This window comes from Argopecten irradians, chromosome 5 (assembly GCF_041381155.1).
Source record: "Argopecten irradians isolate NY chromosome 5, Ai_NY, whole genome shotgun sequence".
NCBI lineage: Eukaryota > Metazoa > Mollusca > Bivalvia > Pectinida > Pectinidae > Argopecten > Argopecten irradians.
The window spans coordinates 17,741,628-17,763,315 of NC_091138.1; the positions used below are offsets into that span (position 1 = coordinate 17,741,628).

General features: G+C 35.6%; 1 protein-coding gene across 1 annotated transcript; it reads right to left on the reverse strand.

Moving 5' to 3' along the window:
- Window positions 1-1,680: 1,680 nt before the first annotated feature.
- On the reverse strand, window positions 1,681-21,593 carry LOC138323066 (DNA topoisomerase 3-alpha-like). Its single transcript, XM_069267401.1, has 31 exons — window positions 21,389-21,593; window positions 20,381-20,517; window positions 19,552-19,627; window positions 19,148-19,256; window positions 18,824-18,875; window positions 15,943-16,034; window positions 15,576-15,746; window positions 15,385-15,430; window positions 14,214-14,268; window positions 13,760-13,834; window positions 13,261-13,441; window positions 12,735-12,841; window positions 12,425-12,535; window positions 12,110-12,184; window positions 10,682-10,732; window positions 10,407-10,485; window positions 8,562-8,675; window positions 8,052-8,121; window positions 7,617-7,645; window positions 7,122-7,180; window positions 6,562-6,628; window positions 5,974-6,061; window positions 5,678-5,777; window positions 5,242-5,309; window positions 4,706-4,773; window positions 3,977-4,378; window positions 3,612-3,774; window positions 3,109-3,195; window positions 2,714-2,826; window positions 2,240-2,359; window positions 1,681-1,799 (listed from the first exon to the last, which is right to left on the reverse strand). The coding sequence occupies exons 1-31, from the start codon at window positions 21,518-21,520 to the stop codon at window positions 1,768-1,770; spliced, it is 3,129 nt and encodes a 1,042-aa protein (XP_069123502.1). The 5' UTR covers window positions 21,521-21,593; the 3' UTR covers window positions 1,681-1,767.
- Between the last annotated feature and the right edge of the window lie 95 nt (window positions 21,594-21,688).

The window sequence follows — 21,688 nt, forward strand, 5'->3', positions numbered from 1 at the left end:
CCACGCAGCCTCGCTTTCAATGCTTTCAACTTTTCTTTACTTTAATGGTCAGAACTGCGAAACTAAGCAGAACTTGACCGTCCTATTAATATGTGAGAACTTTTGAAAGGCCAATGAACGCATTTAGACTGGTTTTCTTTGCCCGACTATTCACTTTAATTCAAGTCAAAGTCAGTTGTGAAGGATAACAGTATTACAACACTTGCACCAAAACCTTAACCTTGCTATTTTGGCCCATTGGGCTTATTGAAATTCCAAAAATTTTGCTCCTTTAAATGATTGCCCATGCCAATCACAACAATATTGTAGAAATCAACATCAGTTGTGATTTATAACAGTATAACAACACTTGCACCAAAGCTTTACCCTGGGCATTTCAGCCCATTGAGCCTCTTGAAATTCACAAAATTCAGCATTTTTCTCCTTTAAATGATTTTCCACACCCATCACAATAATTTTAATAACAAATTATTGTAAAAATGAATGTCAGTTTTGACGCATAACATGCAGTATTACAACACTTGCACCTTAACCTGGGATTTCCAGTGCCGACATCAAAATGATTCCATACGCCTCACTCTCTTTGAGAGGCTAGCTAATAAAGTGCATAATCGATCCCCATCTCACAAGATTATCTGTATAATCTAAGTTGTGTAATAAAACCAAAACTTTATGAAAATTATTGTAGATTGTATATATGAGATGCATGTACAGTATATATGTTTTGGTTTTTTTCTGTTGAGTTTGAGCAGGTTCAGCAACATCTGTACATGGTATATACATGTAATCATATTGTTGGAATAATGCCTACTAATTATCAGATCAATTCAAATGGCACTATGCAGACAGGTTCTTGACCTTGAATAATAAAAGGTCATTTCGGATCACGGATCAACTCGAAAAAAAAAAACCAACACTTGATAGGTGACCGTGTCTAGTTGATATCAGAAGTTTCAGCTTAATCCCAAACTTGATAAGAAGTTTAAAATGCGAAAAAAATAACAGATGTTGAATGACTGACGGGGATGGACAAATCATGATGATATACTATGTCATCCCTCGAAAAAAAACCAAGCTGTCAATGAACATTGAAAAAAGTTGACTCTAGTCATGATCAGTAATGAGAAGGAGTAGGATGTATATTAATTATTGCACAAGAGCTATGTAGTATCTGACAGACCTCTTTATCAATGAGGCAGCTTCCTAGTGATCTTCATACCTGATCACTTCATGGGCCTGAGGAAAACTACATTTTTTCCTTAAAACATGTATACAGCTGTACAGTTATTTAAAGACCTTTACCTTAGAACGTAAAAATATTTACAAAAAAATGGAAAAATACAACTGTACATAAAAATTTCTCTAGGGGAAGGGGTCTTTATTTGGTCTCAAAATCAGTAACTCCTTTATGTAAATCCCAGCTCAAAATGACCATATCAAAATAATCGTTTATTTGTGTCCGGACAAATGTTCATATACCACAGGGTTTTTATTCTTATTAATATGATAACACCTCTATGCCTATATTTGTAATACTGGATCGACCAATTACACGTGCACACAGAAGTGCCTGTTTATATTAACTTTTCTACACAAACACAATTCAATATAGATGTATTGTATTGTGCATTTAAACAAAAACATATTGAGCAAGCAAATAATAAGTCAATTCTTCTTGGATCATGCTTTTGTATTTAATATTTCATAAAATGACAGGTAAAACAATAATTTCATAACATTAACAACAACATTTCTTCAGATTCACTTTCATTTATGTGGACACGTCTTCCTTGTATGACCTGTTAAATCAGAGAAAAATGTTATCAATTTCTATATATATATCACATTACTGTATATTATACATAAAATCACATTACCATATATTATATGTAAAGCTTTGGCGATAATCCCATTGGTAGTTCTTAAATCAAAGACAGTATAGAAAGACAAATATTACTTGAACTTCTTAAATCCTGTTAAATTTTAGGGATCAAAACTTTAGAAAATTGTGACATGTAACCACAGTACACTGACATGATACTTATCAGCACAGTCACAAAAGCTATCTTATGGACTATGCAGCTGACATATCCACTTTATCCATGTACCATCACATAATTGACAGGTTTTATCTATACTGAAGGTTTAATGCTTTAATAATTACAGTTTGTATGTACAAAGTGAATGTATTCAGAATGCCAGAAAATATTACATTGTATAAGACCTGTATATTGCTTACCCTCCTCTCCACATAAGCCACATTTCCTGGCCTTCTTCGCAGCTGGACCACCAGTATTAGATCCCCCACGTTTCTTATTGTCACCCCCCTGGTTCCACATACCACCACCTCCTGTGTTTTCTTCAATGTGAAAAAATTACACATGTGAACAAATATTGTAATTAATCACTTTGATACCTAATTTTAAAATCTGATTTAGTTATTTAGAGTTACTTGATCTCTGTTGGGTAGATAAATTGAGCATTACACACATACATATTAACTGCCAGTGGGTAAAACAAAATAGTGGCCTAAACATAACTGGGATGTTGTCTTTTCCTTGGCAAATACCCTATGGCATGAAATGGAACAATATTTGGAGTACATAATCATAGTGACATTTTGGAGTACTCATATACAATATGGAAGCTATATTAATATAATCATAACCATGGTAACATTACATTTACTTCAATGATGACATTACATAATTACCATTATTTCCCGCCTCATCAGCCCACTGGAAGAAATTACAACCCTCACCACGGGGTTTATTACACGAAAAGAATTGTCTCCCTTTGTTTGGCCCTTCCTTCTGTACAGTTAATCTGTGAATGAAATACAAACCACACATGAATAGAATTTATCTTAGCCACTACCCACATACTATGTTTCTACACATATAATGACATTTTTTTCTTCTTCAGCACTTATAGCTAGGATAAAATATAAATCTGATACAAAAACATACATGACAACCAAAAGTTTTGGAAGCTTTATTATGTTCATTGTATATTATGAGAAAAATTGCCTTTACAGACCTTTATTATATAAAAGGGGAAAACACAATTTGAAAGCAAATTTTAGTTATCTGTAGAAAAGAGTTTTACTTTTTAGCTTGGTTTCCACAGTTACATTCTTCTCCTCCTCCTGAGGTCCCTGACTGGAAATTTCCTCTACCAGAGGTATTGGTATTTCTAAAACAAATATTGATGCATGGTAATGTCTTCTCTGAAGAATTTGTATAGATACAGAATTATGTTTCTGTATGCCTAGACACCTCATTGACTCGTTCCTTTACCAATATTAACATAAGCATTAAATCTTATAGGCATGCCTATAGTAATATGTTCTACTAAATTGATTCAAACTAATGTAAGTCACTTTCAAACTAAGGATTATTTGGTAGATTTCTAGTTGCTTCACATAAGACTATTACCATATGTTGAGTGAGAGAATCAAAGTCAAGCAGGTGGAAAAAAAGACAGGGCAAATTAAGAAAATTTCTCATTCAGCAGTGAATTGAGAACTGGGAGCAAACTCTCCATTTTATTTGAGCGAAAGACCTAACCTACTAAAGTTTGTACTGATATAGTATTACATCCCACTATACCTGTTGTAGGAGTTGTAACCTCCTCCTCGGCTATCATCTCCTCCTCCTCCTCCTCCTCCTCCTCCCCAGCCTCCTCCTCCAGCTCCTTCATCATTGTTTGGTGACTCATCAGCCCACAGGAAAAAGTTACATTTTGACGATCCACATTTATAGAACTGTCGACCTTAAATAATAAATCAGGATACATGTTTAAGTATCATTGCAAATAAACAATACTTTATATTGAAATGTAGATCAGATATAGGATATAGGACAACTTCTGTTGCCTATTTTGACTATTGCCTTACACCGAAGTAATACAAGATGCTCCTTATTACATTTGTAATCACCAATCCTAAACACCTCACGAACTACATATAACTTACCAGTATTGGGTCCTTCCTTACGAACAGTCAGTAACAGAGCATCCTCTCCACATGAACACACAATAGCATTCCCATCGCCGCCACCACCAGCTGCCGGACCAGGCGTGTTTCTGTTGAAGGGTGACACAGACACTAAGGGAACCCGAGAGTTACCTCCCTGTACACCATATCCTGTATTATTGTTTGTATGTAGGTTCCTGTTTGTGTTATTACTGTTCGTTGTTGTATTTTGTCTAGAGCTAGATGATCTGTTGTTTGACTGTGTCGTTCTGTTGTTTGACTGTGTTGACTGAGTCGGCCGGGTGTTGGTTCTGTCACTGGCCTGGGAGTTGTATGTAGAACCTATACCACTATCTGACAGATTGGTCTGGTTAGAGAGTGAAGCAGGTCTCTGGCTGGAACCTGAAAAGAAAGATGAATTTTATTTACCAGTTAATTATATTCCAAACACAAGTCAAACTCCTCCTTTTGTCTTTTAAAATTTACAATGTATCTACATGCTTATGATGAAAGATGTAAGTGTTAATGTAAAGTCTCCTACATATAATCAATGTACAAGTTATACAGAACTGAATCAATGTCTAGCAAGCACAGCATTTGGTGTAAAAATAGATGTACAATTGTTGGATATGATCAGGATAAATATTCCACATTTGTAAATAACATTCTAAAGTGATTTTCTAGATTTGTCCTGTTGTATGTAGCCCGGTGTAGTAATACACTACATACCCATGTTCCTGTGTAGATTCAGAGTTTCAGCCAGCATTTCATCACATCCCCCTATACAACCACAGTACCTGGTGAGGAAACAGGACATATGTCATAAAACAGATACAGAAAGTTCTAAACTGATAGGACATATCTTTGTTTTATAATACACTAGTCTGTGGACCTTCATAACAAGAACTATCCTCACATGAATCACCCACTGCGACTGGTCAAAATTTTAAGGCTTTTTATGAATGGTATCCACAAGAAACTAAATTGGATGCAATGTCTCAAGTCTATTTCTGATCAAATACTACATGAAATTGGAAAATTAAAAGTTAGGGACACATCACTGTGATCATCCTCATGAGTTAACTGGATGCTGTCTCTTAGGTACAATCTACCAGGTAGATATTTTGCTAAATAATAAAGTTTCAGGTCAAAGTCAATGGCAAAAGTTTTGATATAGATCACCATACCTGACGACCAAAAGATGAAGTGACAGAGATTTGTAGTATTAATCAATACCAGACTCTACAACTATAGATCGTACTTACTCTGTAGGCATCATTGGAGGTACAGATCCTCGTTTGAACTTAAACTTGATCAGGCGTACTCCAGCACACTAAAAGTTTAACAACAAAACTGATGTGTGTATTTGAAAGTAACAAATGTACATATTTTAGCTGTAATCTGATTTTAGAACTTATTAATACTGCACTAAAACAGGCTTGCGTTAATTCTATTTTCTGTGTACTGTATCTTATATAATAGCCACGGTAACTGTGCAAATTCATCATTGGATTAACCATTGTTTTTGAGGTAAAATTTGATTGCACAAAAAAAGTATGAATTGTTTTTATTATACTACTAGGTAACACTCTAGTACAAGAAGGGCTCCTCCAATCTACCAAAGTCTAGAGACTTTAAAAAGTTTTTATTCAGGATAACATTTATTGACTACATTACGTAGCAGCAAGAGAAAATGTTTACCGTCTGGCATGAGGAATCAGCAGCAGTTGCATTTTGTACAAAGTCAGGCAGCCAGATAGCATTCCTACAGTCAGGATATCCCATACAGCTGATGAAGAAACTACAAATAAATACATCATTATATCATCAACAGTGTTTGGTAGTTAAATCTTGCATAGCTATTCTTTAAACTTGACAACACTCTAAAATGCCTGTAAAAACTATTTTATTCTATACTGCTTCATCCTTTGTAAAACAAGAAGCCTAAATAGAAGGTACAGTGAGCCCTGCCTTTGTGACCACATATATATCCTTACCTTTTCCCATCTTTCTTTGTTTTCAACACCATATCCTGGCCACAATTAGGACATTTCTTGATTGGGGATGTAGCTAAGGTTTCTAATGCTAAAAATCAAGATTTCACATAAAATTGTAAGAATACAGTCTGCTAGAATGAAAGTGATTGTATTGTACAGATCCATGGAAACTATTGTTATTTCTTGCATGTGTATTGCCAATGGGCTATTCAATTTAAACCATTGAAATCAGCTATAAACAGCTTAAATGATTACAGCTTATTCCAACCTATCAAAATCATAAAATAGTGGCCCGTAAGTAATACTCATTATTTCTGACTAGGTTGCTTTAACAGGAATTACAGTCAAAGTGCTATAAAACCATAAGTATTTGGACTTCTAAGAAAACCCCTATTGCACACGTACATACCGCTGGCTATTATTATATGTACATGCAATTTTAAAACAATCAGGCCTACAGTTTTTACACAAATATTCTTGAAACTGAAGAAAATCAGCGAGACAGATGAACACAGTGATAAATATGTGTCTCCAGTGTCAGAGACATTAGAACCTCCCATGAGCATATCCAGCTACTTAGTAACATACCATGTTCTGCAGGCATAGGTTGGGCCTCCCCTAGATACTTTGACAATGCTTCATCAATTTTCAAAGCCTGCAAACAAAACCAAATACATGATTCTTTGAAATCTGACAGACATAAAACAATGCCACTTTCTTCATCAACCCACTATCAGTATAACCATGAAACTATCCTTACTTACATTTACCAAATACTGTATAACTTATCTAATCGGACCCTTATCTAATTCAGATCTCTCTGTATTCTGGATAAATAGTATGGTATTTTCCTCCCTAATTTATTATAATCAAAACCTGTATAATCCAGAAGCCTGCCTATACCGGCTAGATATGCTAACCCCAGTGACATCCGGTTTAGACAAGTTACATTGTACATGAGAATGTTTTAAAATATCAATGTTGTGCTAAATATTTATAGAATTGGCAATGGTTTTATGTCATCAGGCTGACTTTTAAGTCAATAATCAGTGACTTTGAGGAGAATTCCTAATCTATGATAATGCTTTAGGGTATCAGTACTTCTAATATCCAAATTACTCGAAAAGGTTTGAAAATACTCCACTTACCTGCCGACAAGCTTCAATAAAAACTTGTTTATATTTCTGCTTCTGTTCTTCTAAAACCACTGCAATATAATAAGATTAAATCAAACCACAATAGGATCAATGACACTAGACTAATAAGCTTGATTTGTGTTACTATACAACCTACAAAAATCATGTATAACACTTTCTCTGTCTGCATCATACAACCATCATCTACCAAAAATACATACTCTGTAAATCATTACACTTTGACACTATCATCCATACACACAAAAATATGGCAATTATAATTATATAAATGCATACTCTGTATTTTACCATACACACAAAAATATGGCAATTATAATTATATAAATGCATACTCTGTATTTTACCTGTATTTAATCATAACACTTAACCTGATCAATTTATACCAACAAATTCAAATTTTCGAAAAGACTCACTGAGCTTTACTGAGAGTTTGTGATTTATTTGACAAAATTTCTGAAAATTAAACCAACATCCTGCTCCTCTTACCATTTTTATCCTTGGTGCCCTCACAAATCCTGTAATAGATTAGACCTAAAATTTAGTATATGCAATCTTATGTAAAGGAATAACACTTTCTTTATACCAAACAAAATCCTAAATATCTGCAACATTTTCAAAAATAACCAGTGCAATATATACCCTCACAAAGTATCATTGTAATACTATATTAGATACATACAGAGATAATTTGCCAACAACTATAATTACATCAATTTCAAACAAATTATACAATGTATATATATAAATACCAGACTTTGTGATGTTGGCTTTTCGAATATGGCCAGTTATTGCTGCAGACAGCAAATTGTTACTCTATAAAATGTGTTTCTTAAATACCGGATGTGTATAATTCAATAGATTGTCACAGGATGAACACATAAGGTAGATTTTAATGATATCACAATATGTATTAGTACATACCGTGTTAAGTCTGCTTCTAATTCTGCCCGGAGGTTTGGTTTAGACATTTCATATCCCATAGCATCATAACCTGAAAACATACACATATCAACTCTTTAATAGTTAATTCTCTATGCCAATATTAAAGTAAGTTTAATCTATTTACAGACTTTATAAATTGTCAACTCAAAAAGAGAAAAAAAAACCACCATAATTTAATGGTGAAATACAGGTAAATTCTACAATTTTGTAGAGATATCGTATTTGACCAAATAAGTTACGTCATCCCTATAAGTGCCCCTCCCTCTATTGGAGGCTTTGATTTCACCTACGTTACTCAAATACAGACTGAAACTATGAAAACAGTGAAGGTTTCTCTAAAAGATTACTTTTGTAAATTGATTAATGTATTACTATGTGAAATGATTTTGCGAAAGATTAGCCCAAATTCAGTCCTGTTAAGTGTCTTTTCATTTTTCAATTTTCATCCGCCCTGGGTACTTATAGTGTCAAATACAGTACCATACTTACCCTCCACTAGCCCCATGCCTAAGTGGCCCGGGATAAACTTATTGTCCCCCTGTAGTCCAACGTACATCCGACTCTTGATGGTCTCTATATGCTCAGCATGAGTAGCGTCTGTTCCTACACAATATTATTACACAATCTTCATATATTAAAACATTTTAAATTTGATCAATGTATCATAATCATGTTTCAGATTTAAAACAATATTAGCTTATTCAAAAGAAGACTTTTAATCATAATGAGACAAACTTTTAACGGAATTAATACATCCAATATTAGGTAACTTAATATAAACAAGAGGCCCAGAGGGCCTGTATCGCTCACCTGGTTTTTTGTTAGTAATTATCACAAGACTCTGACAATTAGAAAAATAAGCAAAATTGACTCCCAAAGTTTAATTTTGAATCACAACCATACAATGATGCTATTGATACCATACAAATATGCTATCCAATACATAGTTCAGAGACAAAGTAATTTATATGAAAGTAGTAGCCTAATTGACCTTTTTGATCTCGCATCTATTGCCGTCTAAGGCCCAGGGGGTCAGCCCTATCATTTGTACAATTTCAAATCCCAACCCTATAAGGATGCTACCATTGCATTATAAGTGCTCTTCCATTCTTAGTTGCAGAGAAGAAGTCGTTTATATGGAAATAGCTAAATTTACCCCTTTTGACCCCACCCTTCAGGCCCCCGGGGGGTCAGCCCCATCATTTGCAAAATTTTGAATCCAAACCCTATAAGGATGCAACCATTGCATTATGAGCGTAATCCTATGTTAAGTTGCAGAGAAAAAGTCATTTATATGGAAATTGACCACTTTTGACCCCGCCCCTCAGGCCCCCAGGGGTCAGCCCTATCATTTGCACAATTTGGAATCCCCACCCTATAAGGATGCTACCATTGCATTATGGGTGCTATACCATGCTTAGTTACAGAGAAGAAGTCATTTATATGGAAATAGCCAAATTGACCCCTTTTGACCCCAACCCTCAGGCCCCCGGGGGGTCAGCCCTATCATTTGCACAATTTTGAATCCCCACCCTATGAGGATGCTACCATTGTATTATGGGTGCTATACCATGCTTGGTTTCAGAGAAGAAGTCGTTTATATGGAAATAGCCAAATTGACCCCTTTTGGCCCCGCCCCTCAGGCCCCCGGGAGGTCAGCCCCATCATTTGTACAATTTTGAATCCCCACCCTATAAGAATGCTACCAATGCATTATGGGTGCTATCCCATGCTTGGTTTCAGAGAAGAAGTCGTTTATATGGAAATAGCCAAATTGACCCCTTTTGACCCCGCCTCTCAGGCCCCCCGGGGGGTCAGCCCCATCATTTGTACAATTTTGAATCCCCACCCTATAACGATACTACCATTGCATTATGAGTGCTATCTCTTGCTTAGTTTCAGAGAAGAAGTCGTTTTATGGAAATAGCCAAATTGACCCCATTTGACCCCGCCCCTCAGGCCCCCGGGGGGTCAGCCCAATAATTAGTACAATTTTGAATCCCCACCCTATAAGGATGCTACCATTGCATTATGGGTGCTATCCCATGCTTGGTTTCAGAGAAGAAGTCGTTTATATGGAAATAGCCAAATTGACCCCTTTTGGCCCCGCCCCTCAGGCCCCCGGGGGATCAGCCCCATCATTTGTACAATTTTCAGTTAGTAGCCCATAAGGATGCTACCAGTCAAATTTTGTTGAAATCCGACCAGTGGTTATGGAGAAGAAGTCGATTGTTGACGGACGCCGGACGCCGGACGACGGACGCCGGACTTGCTGTATCCCATAAGCTCACCTCGGTCCTTTGGACCAGGTGAGCTAATAAACAATTGACCTACCAATTCCATGTTTGTCCATCAATGCAATCAGATCGGCCTCAGACAATAATGATGGCGGACTTGTCTCTGATTCAACCATCTGCAATTTGAATATCAAAGTAGGATTCATAAAGTTAAGAATTTATTTCAAATCCAAAATGTATGCTCTTTATAAAAACACATAAAACATTTTGCTGGCTTAATTGTCTCCATGTGTTACAAAGCAAAACTTGATATTTAGTATTAAGTTAGTTATCTTTTGAAGAAGCATTCTCACTGTAGAAGTTTTCACCTACCTCGATAGAGTTTGGCTGGAAAGTGTCCCCTTGACTGTACACAGGAATCACCTATAATACAAACAGACTTAAATTCTAATGATCTATCAACAAAATCTCAAATTCTTTGTTAAAGTTTGTTCAATGAGGAACCATTGGGCAAACATTAAAAAGAATCAAATAGATAAATTACATACAACAGAAGGATATTATTATTATTTTTTTTTTTTTTTAGAAAATGTAGAACTAATTTCATATACCGTATAGCCAGATATCTTTGTGGACCATTTTTTTTATTTGATCTAAGAACAAGAGATCCCAGAGGGATCTTGGCGCCCATCAAAGAATGATCTATGTCTGACAATGGAAAGAGGGATCTTTTCCCTGCTTTTCATACTTTTTCAAACATACTTCATATGAAATTTGAGACAGATTTGGCTTGAGTACTTTCTGAGAAATAGCGGTAACAAACTTCAACGATGCAATCCAAGATGACAGGCGGTTGGCCATCAAGGGCCCAAGGGGCACAAACGTATGGAATTTGAGAGAGACTCCTTCAGTAATTTCTGAGAAATAGCGTTAACTATCAATTAACAATCAGTTAACTAAGATGACGGCCGCTCAGCCATCTTGTTGACCGATCAGTTACAAAATGCAATATGCACAAGAAGGGCCCTAGGGGAACCTACATATGAAATTTGAGACAGATCCCTCGAGTACTTTTTGAGAATTAGCGGTAACCAACTCTAGCTATCAAAATCCAAGATGGCTTCCAGGCGACCATCTTGTTCATCGATCGGTCCCAAAATGCAATTTGCACAACCAGACCCCTGGGGGAACATGCACATGCAATTTGAGACCGATTCCTTCAGTGCTCTCTGAGAAACAGCGGTAACAAACTTCAATTGTCAAAATCCAAGGTGGCGGCCTGTTGGCCATATTTTTCACTAATCAATACCAAAATGCAATATGGGGATCATAGGGGGACCATGCACATGAAATTTGAGACAACTACCTTCAGTACTATTTGACCATGGACAAAATGTGATTTGAATAACAGGAAAATTTTATTTTAGCGATTTTTAAATTTTCGCAATAAGAATTTAAGGGTTTATAACGTTCAACCATTTCTTAATATTTCACGAATCAAATTTTCGTGATAATAGCAATCTCCTGCGAAATTGTGAAAATATCATACCCTCAAAAATATCCAGCTATACTGTATCTCAAAACACATGAATAGAAAGTCGGATATATAATTCTAATCTATACTCAACTGTAATGTACCAGTATATGTGATAATTTACACATATATGCAAAATAGTAGTGTGTACCTCCATACCATTTGTACAAAAAAAATCAATTTTCTGGGTATTTTCACGAAGTCAAAGCATGCAAAAGATGAAAATGATCTTCCATATTCTTTTTAAGTTCTGTAAGTTTGAATACCTTAGCATTCCATCGGTCATAGGGATACACATCTAAGTAGTTTCTGGCTGTTATCATCAGGCCCTGGGCTGAAAACTAGACAACATAACTCATACATAAAAATACCCTGGCGATGACGCTTGGCCCTGTATATACAATGCAGAGTTTTTAAGTTCTTACATTTAGAGTAAAAACTGTACAGTCAAGAATTTACAAATCTTCATCAAAATTAAAACATTGGTGCAGATAAATATTGCATTTGTAGAATTATAACCTTTATTATAGTGGATGACTAACTTTGAAGTGTGACATTTAAGTATTAGTAGTCATTCAAACCTTTTCCTCTGCAATGTCTATTTCCACGACAGTTTCCTGGCCCTGAGCATCACTAGAGCAGGTCGCTAGGAAATGTCTAACAACAAATTCATAAACCCTCTTCTCATTGCCCTGTTTAATGTAAAAGAGGTTATATAAATCTCCACAATCAATACTGTTTTATTATGCAGATATTAACATTTTGTTAATTTTTAAACTACTCTTGCATGTTCAGCATTTTAAGACTAGGACAAAAGATTTAATTATTGCCAGCAAAATGTGATTAGTGGGGTGTGCTGCTCTGTGTCTTTGGGGAAAAGGGGAGTCTTACCTGTAGTCTGTCTGTATACTTGGTGGGGTGAATCGGGGGATGAGCCTGATCAGTTTTATTTCCATTCCTAGGAAGTGGCCCTTGCTCTAGAACTCCCCTTGCAAAATCTGCCAGTATGCAATAGGAAAAGTTAATAAACTAGGTTCCATTATAAATTCAGCGTGGTTAAAATAATTTGACACAGGATGAATGAAAATTGATGACATCATTGATAATGTACACCATGTAGATACACCCTCAGTATCAGGTGTCTTCTCCCTGACAACCATGGTATAACTCAGGTGTCTTCTCCCTGACAACCATGGTATAACTCAGGTGTCTTCTCCCTGACAACCATGGTATAACTCAGGTGTCTTCTCCCTGACAACCATGGTATAACTCAGGTGTCTTCTCCCTGACAACCATGGTATAAATCTATGAAGTATGAGAGAAATGGAATGGCATTTTAAAGTGAAGATAACTCGAAGCTTACTCAAGAGTTAGTCTAGAGAATCTAGTCATGTGATTTAAATAAATAAATGTTTACCTCCCCATTCACCATCCACAGTCTGTTGCTCCACCAATCTCACAAGGTCAAGGTCAGGAGGAAACTTGTTAGTCTCAGTACGAGGGTAGCTGATGTACCCTTCAGTGTACAACTTTTCTGCTATTTTCATTGTTTCCTTCGCATTGATTCTTAACTTTCTGGAGGCAAGCTTTTCTAATTCCTTCAAATAAATCATTTTCAATCTGTGAGCAATTTGTGTAATATAATGCGGTTTTGTCAAAGGTTGTTATTGACAAGTTTGTTGGTTACTGTTTGACAACTTTATAATTGTGATAAGTTGAAATTGGGAAACGTCTTCCAAGTATCAAGTCATTCATTTCTAACGAATTTACATACAATGTAGTTGATTACAAATAACTCAAATTCTAGGTTGTATAGACAGGTGTCATTGAGGAAACTAGTAGTGTTTGAACTTTGAATGATAAATGAAGAACAATAATAGTAACAAACTGTTCTCCTCTAGTAGACGTCTACATACCACAGTATCCAGTGGCTGGGGTCTCCACTTGCTCTTACTTTTACATCGGACATCTTTAACTGTCGCTGTAGGATTCTGATAAAGAGAGAACCATGAGAAAAACATGTTATAATATGTATTATCCTTGCAAGGTATTGCATATACTGATAACAGAATGTTTTTGACCCTTTGAAAAATGATTTGGGTATATGTTTTACCCTTCATATATTTGAAAAAAATATTAACTTATGGGATGTGAGTATAAAATGAGTCAACACTGTATTCATAGAAGACATTTTTCATGGTGTATTTAGTATAAAGTGAATTCTTTGTAAAGTATTCCTCTTCTGATCTAGTCTTTGGTGATTTCTAAGTTGATGTTGAGACCCAATAGCACAGATTTTTGCCAAATTTTATATGTTTTCATATTCGTGTGTTCAAAAACAACCCTACAATAGGTTATGTGTTAGCTTACCTCAGTACAGTGTTCGTACAAAATAAGACAAGCAGTGTTGTCAAACAGGCGAACCCTAAAATCAAAAGTACACAACAGTGGGTATACGACATATAGACATGTATTCTTACAAAATGTATAAATTACTGTTATGTTGGAATATGATTTTTAGTTTTAAATAGTGTTTGTAAATTTCATCCTAAAATTGAAACATTTATTTGCCACATGAAACCTTAATTGCATATATTATGTAACTGTTTTGTTCAACTGAATCTCACAGTAATTAACTCAACAGAACAGGAAAAACTTTTGATTTTATCCTGCAACTGCCACACATATTGCCGGATAACTACTGCCGCATAAACTTTTGCTTTATCCGTCAATACAATTGCATGAATTTGTACCATATCTGACAGAACTTTTTAAAACTTGACTCAGAACTTTAACCTTCCGGTGAATGAAACGTCATTCAGTCCTGCTAAAATGTGATGTCATATTCACCGAAATAATGTCATTTTTACGATATCAAAAATCTTATATCGCGATGTCATCTTTTTCTTGGCTCATAGCAAAGGTATGTATTGTAAAGTAATACTTTGATGTTGTTTTGAGTATTTCTGTATTGTTTCAGTAATATTACATACTGAATAGAATTTCTGGTACTGTTTACGATTGCACTTATATATTACCCACGGTAGTAAAAAGGAGCACACTCTCATTCGGGTTAGTGAATGAATCTTTTCCTCTGCATTAAAGCAGCGTCTTGCTTTGAGCTAAACCAAGTAAATAACTGGCAATTTGCTTTCATTTTGAATGTCGTAATATTTGCAGGGTGAACAGAATACACAGTTAGCATCTTACAATACAAGTTTTATTTTGGTGCTCGACACAGCTTTTCTAAGTCACACAAACCAAAATAAAAAATTGTATTGTAAGATACTAACTGTGTATTCTCTATATCTGACTCTTAATATCTTTATATTCAAATATTATGTTGGTCAAGACTAAAGAAATATTTCAAGTGTAATGGGGATATCAAGTAAAATGCGGTACTGATAAGTCCAAGCTACTGGAGTTCAATTGAGCTTAACTTGAGTAATGGCTGATCTCTGTATATGAATATCAGGATTGGAAATTCTTTTAAATTGTCTAATAAGAACCTGTGACTTGATCTTTTAACCATGATACAAACCTTTTCCAGTTGAATTCTATGGTGTTATCATCCTGTTTGTGGGTAACTGGTAAAATAGAAACAGAAGTCGGTTTAATAGAAATGAATTATTTCAAAGTTGTTAAAGAAAAAATAATTTACTATCGAAAGGAAAAGAAAGAAATAAAACATTATCTGAACTTTTACAAAAAAAGTTTCTTATAGAAACTTACCTTTAATTTTCCAAAATGGCTCTGGTACAAAAGCTTGGACTTGTTTGTACCTCTCCACCACAAAACCAAGGGTAGGGAACTGACAGCTACCATAGCTGATCAACTGATCAGATAAAACCTCAGGGAATATCTTCTGTAATCTCAACGTTTGGAATCTTGTAAATGCAGCCCCTGAAATAAGAAAATACTTGTATGTTGAAAATCCATTGTTTTTTTTTATTTACAGCATAGTATATTTTCTATGGGGAAAAAGATTTCAAAAGGTTGTTTGATGTTTTTAACTTGAAAACATTGTGAAATATTTGCCATGTGGTAGGTTAAGCTAATACACTAGCTATGATATATGTACATTCTTACACATACACACCTATCCTTAAGTCCAGTTCTTGTCGGACATCCACAGCATCACTGGTATTCTTGTCAGGCTCCACAAGGTTTCTACAGGCCCTTTGTATAGCTCTGTGAAACAGTTTGTACGTGAGTTTTCATAGTAAAAAAAAATACTATCATGTTAGATTTATTTGGATCTCTAAACTTGTGGAGCAAAATGTTAAACAATAATTAAAGTTCAAACATGTGTGCAGATTACAGAACTAATGTAGGGTTTTAGAGTTTGATACTTGGTCATAAGAAGCTTAATAATTAAAGGTCAGATCCCTATGCAGAAACATTGTCTAATGAAAGTAGCTAACTAAAGGTAACAAGAGATCCCAGAGGGATCTTGGCGCCCACCTAAGAACGATCTTTGTCTGACAAAGGAAAGAGGGATCTTTTCTCTGCTTTTCAAGCTTTTACTACATATTACTACACATGAAATTTGAGAAAGATCCTTTGACTACTTTCTGAGATATATAACTGTAACAAACTTCAATTATCAAAATCCAAGATGGCTACCTGTCAGCCATCTTGTTCACCGAACAGTCCTAAAATGCAAAATGCAAACTAGACCCCTAGAAGAACCTGCACATACAATTTGAGACAGATCCCTTCAGTACATTCTCAGACATAGCAGAAAACAAGAGGCCCAGAGGGCCTGTATCGCTCACCTGGTTTGTAATGCCAAGTAATGTTCTGAATACAGGTTCACTGTTTCTTTTCTGAAGGAATCTTAATATTAACCTCTAAATCCCCTATTGGGCCCCACCCCTCCTGCCCCTGGGGGATCAGAGCCAAAATTTATACAAGTTCTGTTCCCCTTCCCCCAAGGATGTTTGTGGCCAAATTTGGTTACAATCCATGCAGAACTCTATGACTAGTAGCAATTTAAAGGAAATGTTGACGGACAGACGGACGACGAACGACGGACGCCGCGCCATGACATAAGCTCACAGGCCCTTTGGGCCAGGTGAGCTAAAAACTTCAATTGTCAAAATCCAAGATGGCGTCCTGTCGGCCATCTTGTACACCAATCGATACCAAAATGCAATATGCATAACCAGGGACCTAGGGGAACCTGCACATGAAATTTGAGACAGATCCCTTCAGTACTTTCTAAGAAATAGTGGTAACAAGCTTCAACTATCAAAATCCAAGATGGCGTCCTATCGGCCATCTTGTTCATCGATCAGTCCGAAAATGCAATATGCACAACTAGACCCCTAGGGGAACCTGCACATGCAATTTGATACAGATCCCTTGAGTACATTCTGAGAAATAGTGGTAACAAGCTTTAACTATCAAAATCCAAGATGGCAGCCCGTCGACCATCTTGTTCATCGATCGGACCCAAAATGCAATATGCATAACTAGGGCCCTAGGTGAACCTGTACATGAAAGGACTAGGTATGGTAAGGGTCTTTTGTGGCCCCCAAATCCGCTATTATTTAAAGTCTGTTATTTTAAGATGTAAATATTGCATTTCAAATCTTAACTACATACACGACATATTTGATAATGTTATTAGGTATTATAGCAGTTCTAGTTGCCATGGCAACCATTTTTATTACACATAAATTATGCAAAATGTGAAAATTTCATCAAAATTGACCTTTTTAATGCAGTTTTTCATCTAGTAAACATAGAGCGCATTCTAGAACAAACTTTATATTTCTCAAAATGATGTATTCTTCGTGTCTGCTAATTCCTGTAAAATATAAAGTTTGTTCTAGGTTGCGCTCTATTGCTTTTAAAAGAAAAACTATCAAAAAATATGCCAAAATTGACCAAATTTTCAAATTTGCATAATTTATGCAAAGTTACCATGGTTATAGAGCAAAAACATACTTCCTGTCAATAAAAATATCATTAAGTTTTTATCAGGGGCGTATTCAATATTTCAAACGCAGCAACTTAATTTCTAAATACTTACGGTAATTTGAATTTTGGTAGATTTAGGGGCCAAAAAGAGCCATTACCGTATCTAGTCCTTTGAGAAGAATTCTTTTGATACTTTCTGAGAAATAGCAGTAACAAAATTTAACTATCAAAATCCAAGATGGCGGCCTGTCGGCCATCTTGTTCATCAATCAGTCCCAAAATGCAATATGCACAACTAAGCCCCTAGGGGAACCTGCACATGCAATTTGAGACAGATCCCTTCAGTGCTTTCTGAGAAATAGCTGTAACAAACTTCAATTGTCAAAATCCAAGATGGCGGCCTGTCGGCCATCTTGTTCACCAATCAGTCCCAAAATGCAATATGCACAACTAGGGCCCTAGGGGAACCTGTACATGAAATTTGAGAAGAATTCTTTCGGTACTTTCTGAGAAATAGCGGTAACAAACTTTAGACTATCAAAATCCAAGATGGCAGCCAGTCGGCCATCTTGTCAACCAACTGGTCTCAAAATGCAATATCCACAACTAGGCCCCTAGGGGAACTTACATGCGAAATTTGAGAAAGATCCCTTCAGTACATTCTGAGAAATAGCGGTAACAAACTTTAACTATCAAAATCCAAGATGACTGCCTGGCGGCCATTTTATTGACCAATTGGTCCCAAAATACAATATGCACAACTAGGGCCCTAGGGGAACCTCCATATAAAATTTGAGAAACATCCCTTCAGCACTTTCTGAGAAATAGCGGTAACAAGAATTGTTAACGGACGGAAGAACGGACGGACCACGGACCACGGACGAAAGGCGATTTGAATAGCCCACCATCTGATGATGGTGGGCTAAAAAAATGATTAGCACAATAAACAAATGGAAAGTAAAAATTTACAAATATGATCATAAGAAGAATATAACATGAATCAATGTAGGGTTTAAGGTAAAATAAATGAAGCAATGCCATAATTTACTTACTGTGGTGTGATCTCTGAAAACCTTGCTCTGTATACACGTATATTTGGTTTCACTGAAATAGACAGATAAAGTTTTCTCTGATACTCATGACGAAATTTTAGGAATACAGACATGTAAACTGTTTTTTATTTCATGATGTTTTTGTAGAAGTAAATTTGATTCACCAAAACATTATTATAACTTTCATCTTTATATTCTTATAATTATAGCAAAACGCATTTGTAAAATAACTTCTATAAGTGGTATATATATGTCATATAATGTATCAAATGGAGTTGCTGCACATTCTCTTTTTTCTAATTATACCTATCAATATACACTCACCACTTTTACAAACTTGAATGATTTCGAATCCAATGTTTTCCCCTTCACGATCACAATCTGTCCAGATAATGAGAGACTGAGCTCCTCTTACTTCTCTCTCCAAGGTTCTCTACAAAACAACAGAGATTATATCATTCAAATTTACATGAATCAATCAATAATGGTTACCTACCTTCATAAGCAAATTGAAACTGATAAGGTGACATGACAGTGCAATATTACCAGACGTTGAGACAGTAGAAAATTCTAAATTCTAAATGCTACATCTCTGTAATTTCCTTCATATAATGTCATGTATTAAGAGGGAAAGACAATAAAATGGAATATAGATATATCACTTAGACCATAATTTGGTTAGTTAGTGACCTTTATTTCATCTTCTCTCAGTGATATTGTAAACTTACTTTGATGTCAGTAAAGTTTTGAGGACAGTACTTTTCCACTTCCACATCAAACAGCGCAACAGGATTACAGCTATACCTGGGTAAAAATTCATCTTTAGAGAATAAATAAAATCTCTGATAACATGTGCAAACTTATCAATTGACTGAACATTAAACTGCTATATGTCTAGGATGCAAGTTAAAACTCCAGTTAAGACATGTACTGTCGCAAGCCACTCACTGACCATATCTTGGTCTGGCACCTAACTTAATATTCCATGGAAGATGGTTTGCATATCTTGATTTGATATGAGGAATAAGTAAAAACTGGGGGATTAATGTAAAAGGAGCAGCTGGCTGGTGTGACTTGTATATGTAGTGTTAAATACCGTCTCTGTCACTCAGGTAATGATCATGCTTCTTTGGCTAAGTTGGTAGGTTGGGGCACTAGACAGAAATATGTATTTTTCACTGTTCTAAATTAAGGATAATGTAATAAGTCAGTCAGAAGGTGATATTTTTTCCGCTATAGCAGTAGCTAAGGATGATGTTAACAATATCAGACCCCATCTCGATCTGTGCTTTTTTAAGAAGTAAAAGTCTTCTCAGAAGATTTTCAAGCTTATAGATAGAAGAGCGCCCAGAAGTATTAAGACGCTACAACACAAATAAAATGATAGGAAATTATATTTTAATCTAGTTAGGCTCAGGAGAATGAGATACAATTGTAACAGGAAAGGAGAAAATGTAGTGGCCAGACTGGGATTCGGACCCAGAACCTCCGAACACTAGCCAAAATGCTCTACCACTGAGCTACACCAGTCCAGTCCCGCTACACAATCATACATACCATTTCTTGTAGTTGCCTTTAAAGTCCAGTCCTAATAGATGTCCAGAGACGGAAGTCATTGTCATAGTACAATTGTTCTGGTTCAGAATGTTATACTCATATTCATAAATCTTGTTGAACTTGGAAAATCCTTCTCTCTGCAGAAAAGATGCAAAAATTTAAGTAATTATAAAAAAAAAATGCATATGGGTTACAGTTACCCATTTGAGTAACAGTTACCTGTTTGAGTAATCAAAAAGTTACCCAAATGAGGAATTCTGTGCAAGAAAAATGTATGAAGTTTTCATAAAAAAAGGCGTAATAATTTTGACATGGCACCATTACTAACATAACATAGTACATTATTAATCATAATCGGACAAACTTCATTGTCTCAATTTGAGTAAAAGTCACAAACTATATCACCTCCATTGCTTACTATGGTGCTAAAAAATAGAACACAGGTAAAACTCATTCAACCATGACATTTGCACTGAATTTCCCTGATGGTTATACACTGTAGGCAACAGAGAACACCTAAATTGTCATCTTTTAACAAAGTTAGACAACAGAATTTGATATTTCACTCACAGAAACATAGTCTTGGATCAGTTGTAAGGCATTCTAAAAATCGTGACACCCTTTTTTGATAATGATTTTTGAAACAACATTATCTGTTTTCTTTTCAAAGAATTCCTCAATTGGAAGCTTCGCTCTTACCATGCCGTGCATGACTCAAATTGTGTTATATAATATCTACTACCTACGTCGCTGATTAGCGAATGATACGCTTGTGGTGGATTGTGCCATTATTCAGTATAATGAAGTATATGTACACAAAATTTTTACAATGGCCCGGGTACATGTAATCCAATGATATTAGATCTCGATATTGAGAAACTTCTGATGTTGGACACGACGTAATGATCAAAAGTGTCTCGTCGTGCTATACCTCTAACATTGTTGGAGTATGGTACATGTAGTACTCATGTAGATCAAGTTGACCTCTGTTATTTGCATTAAGCTTACCTTTCGAGCACTTCCCCTTGACATAACAGCAGCGATTGACTTGGCAGCGTCATTTTTCTCTGCAACATTCAATATCTTTACCATTTTTTCTTTGGAAGAACTACAAAATGCCCTGCAAATTGTTATTAACATCACTCTGTTAAATTGGAAATAAAACAAAATTCGCCGCCATCCTTCAGTAATAACTTCCGGTTAAAACATGTGCTTCCGGATTGTGTGTTGTGTTTCCTGTAGTATGTATCATTGATGTTGATTGGTTGAAAATTAAGCATCGTGCAAAAAGTGTCCAATCAAACAGAG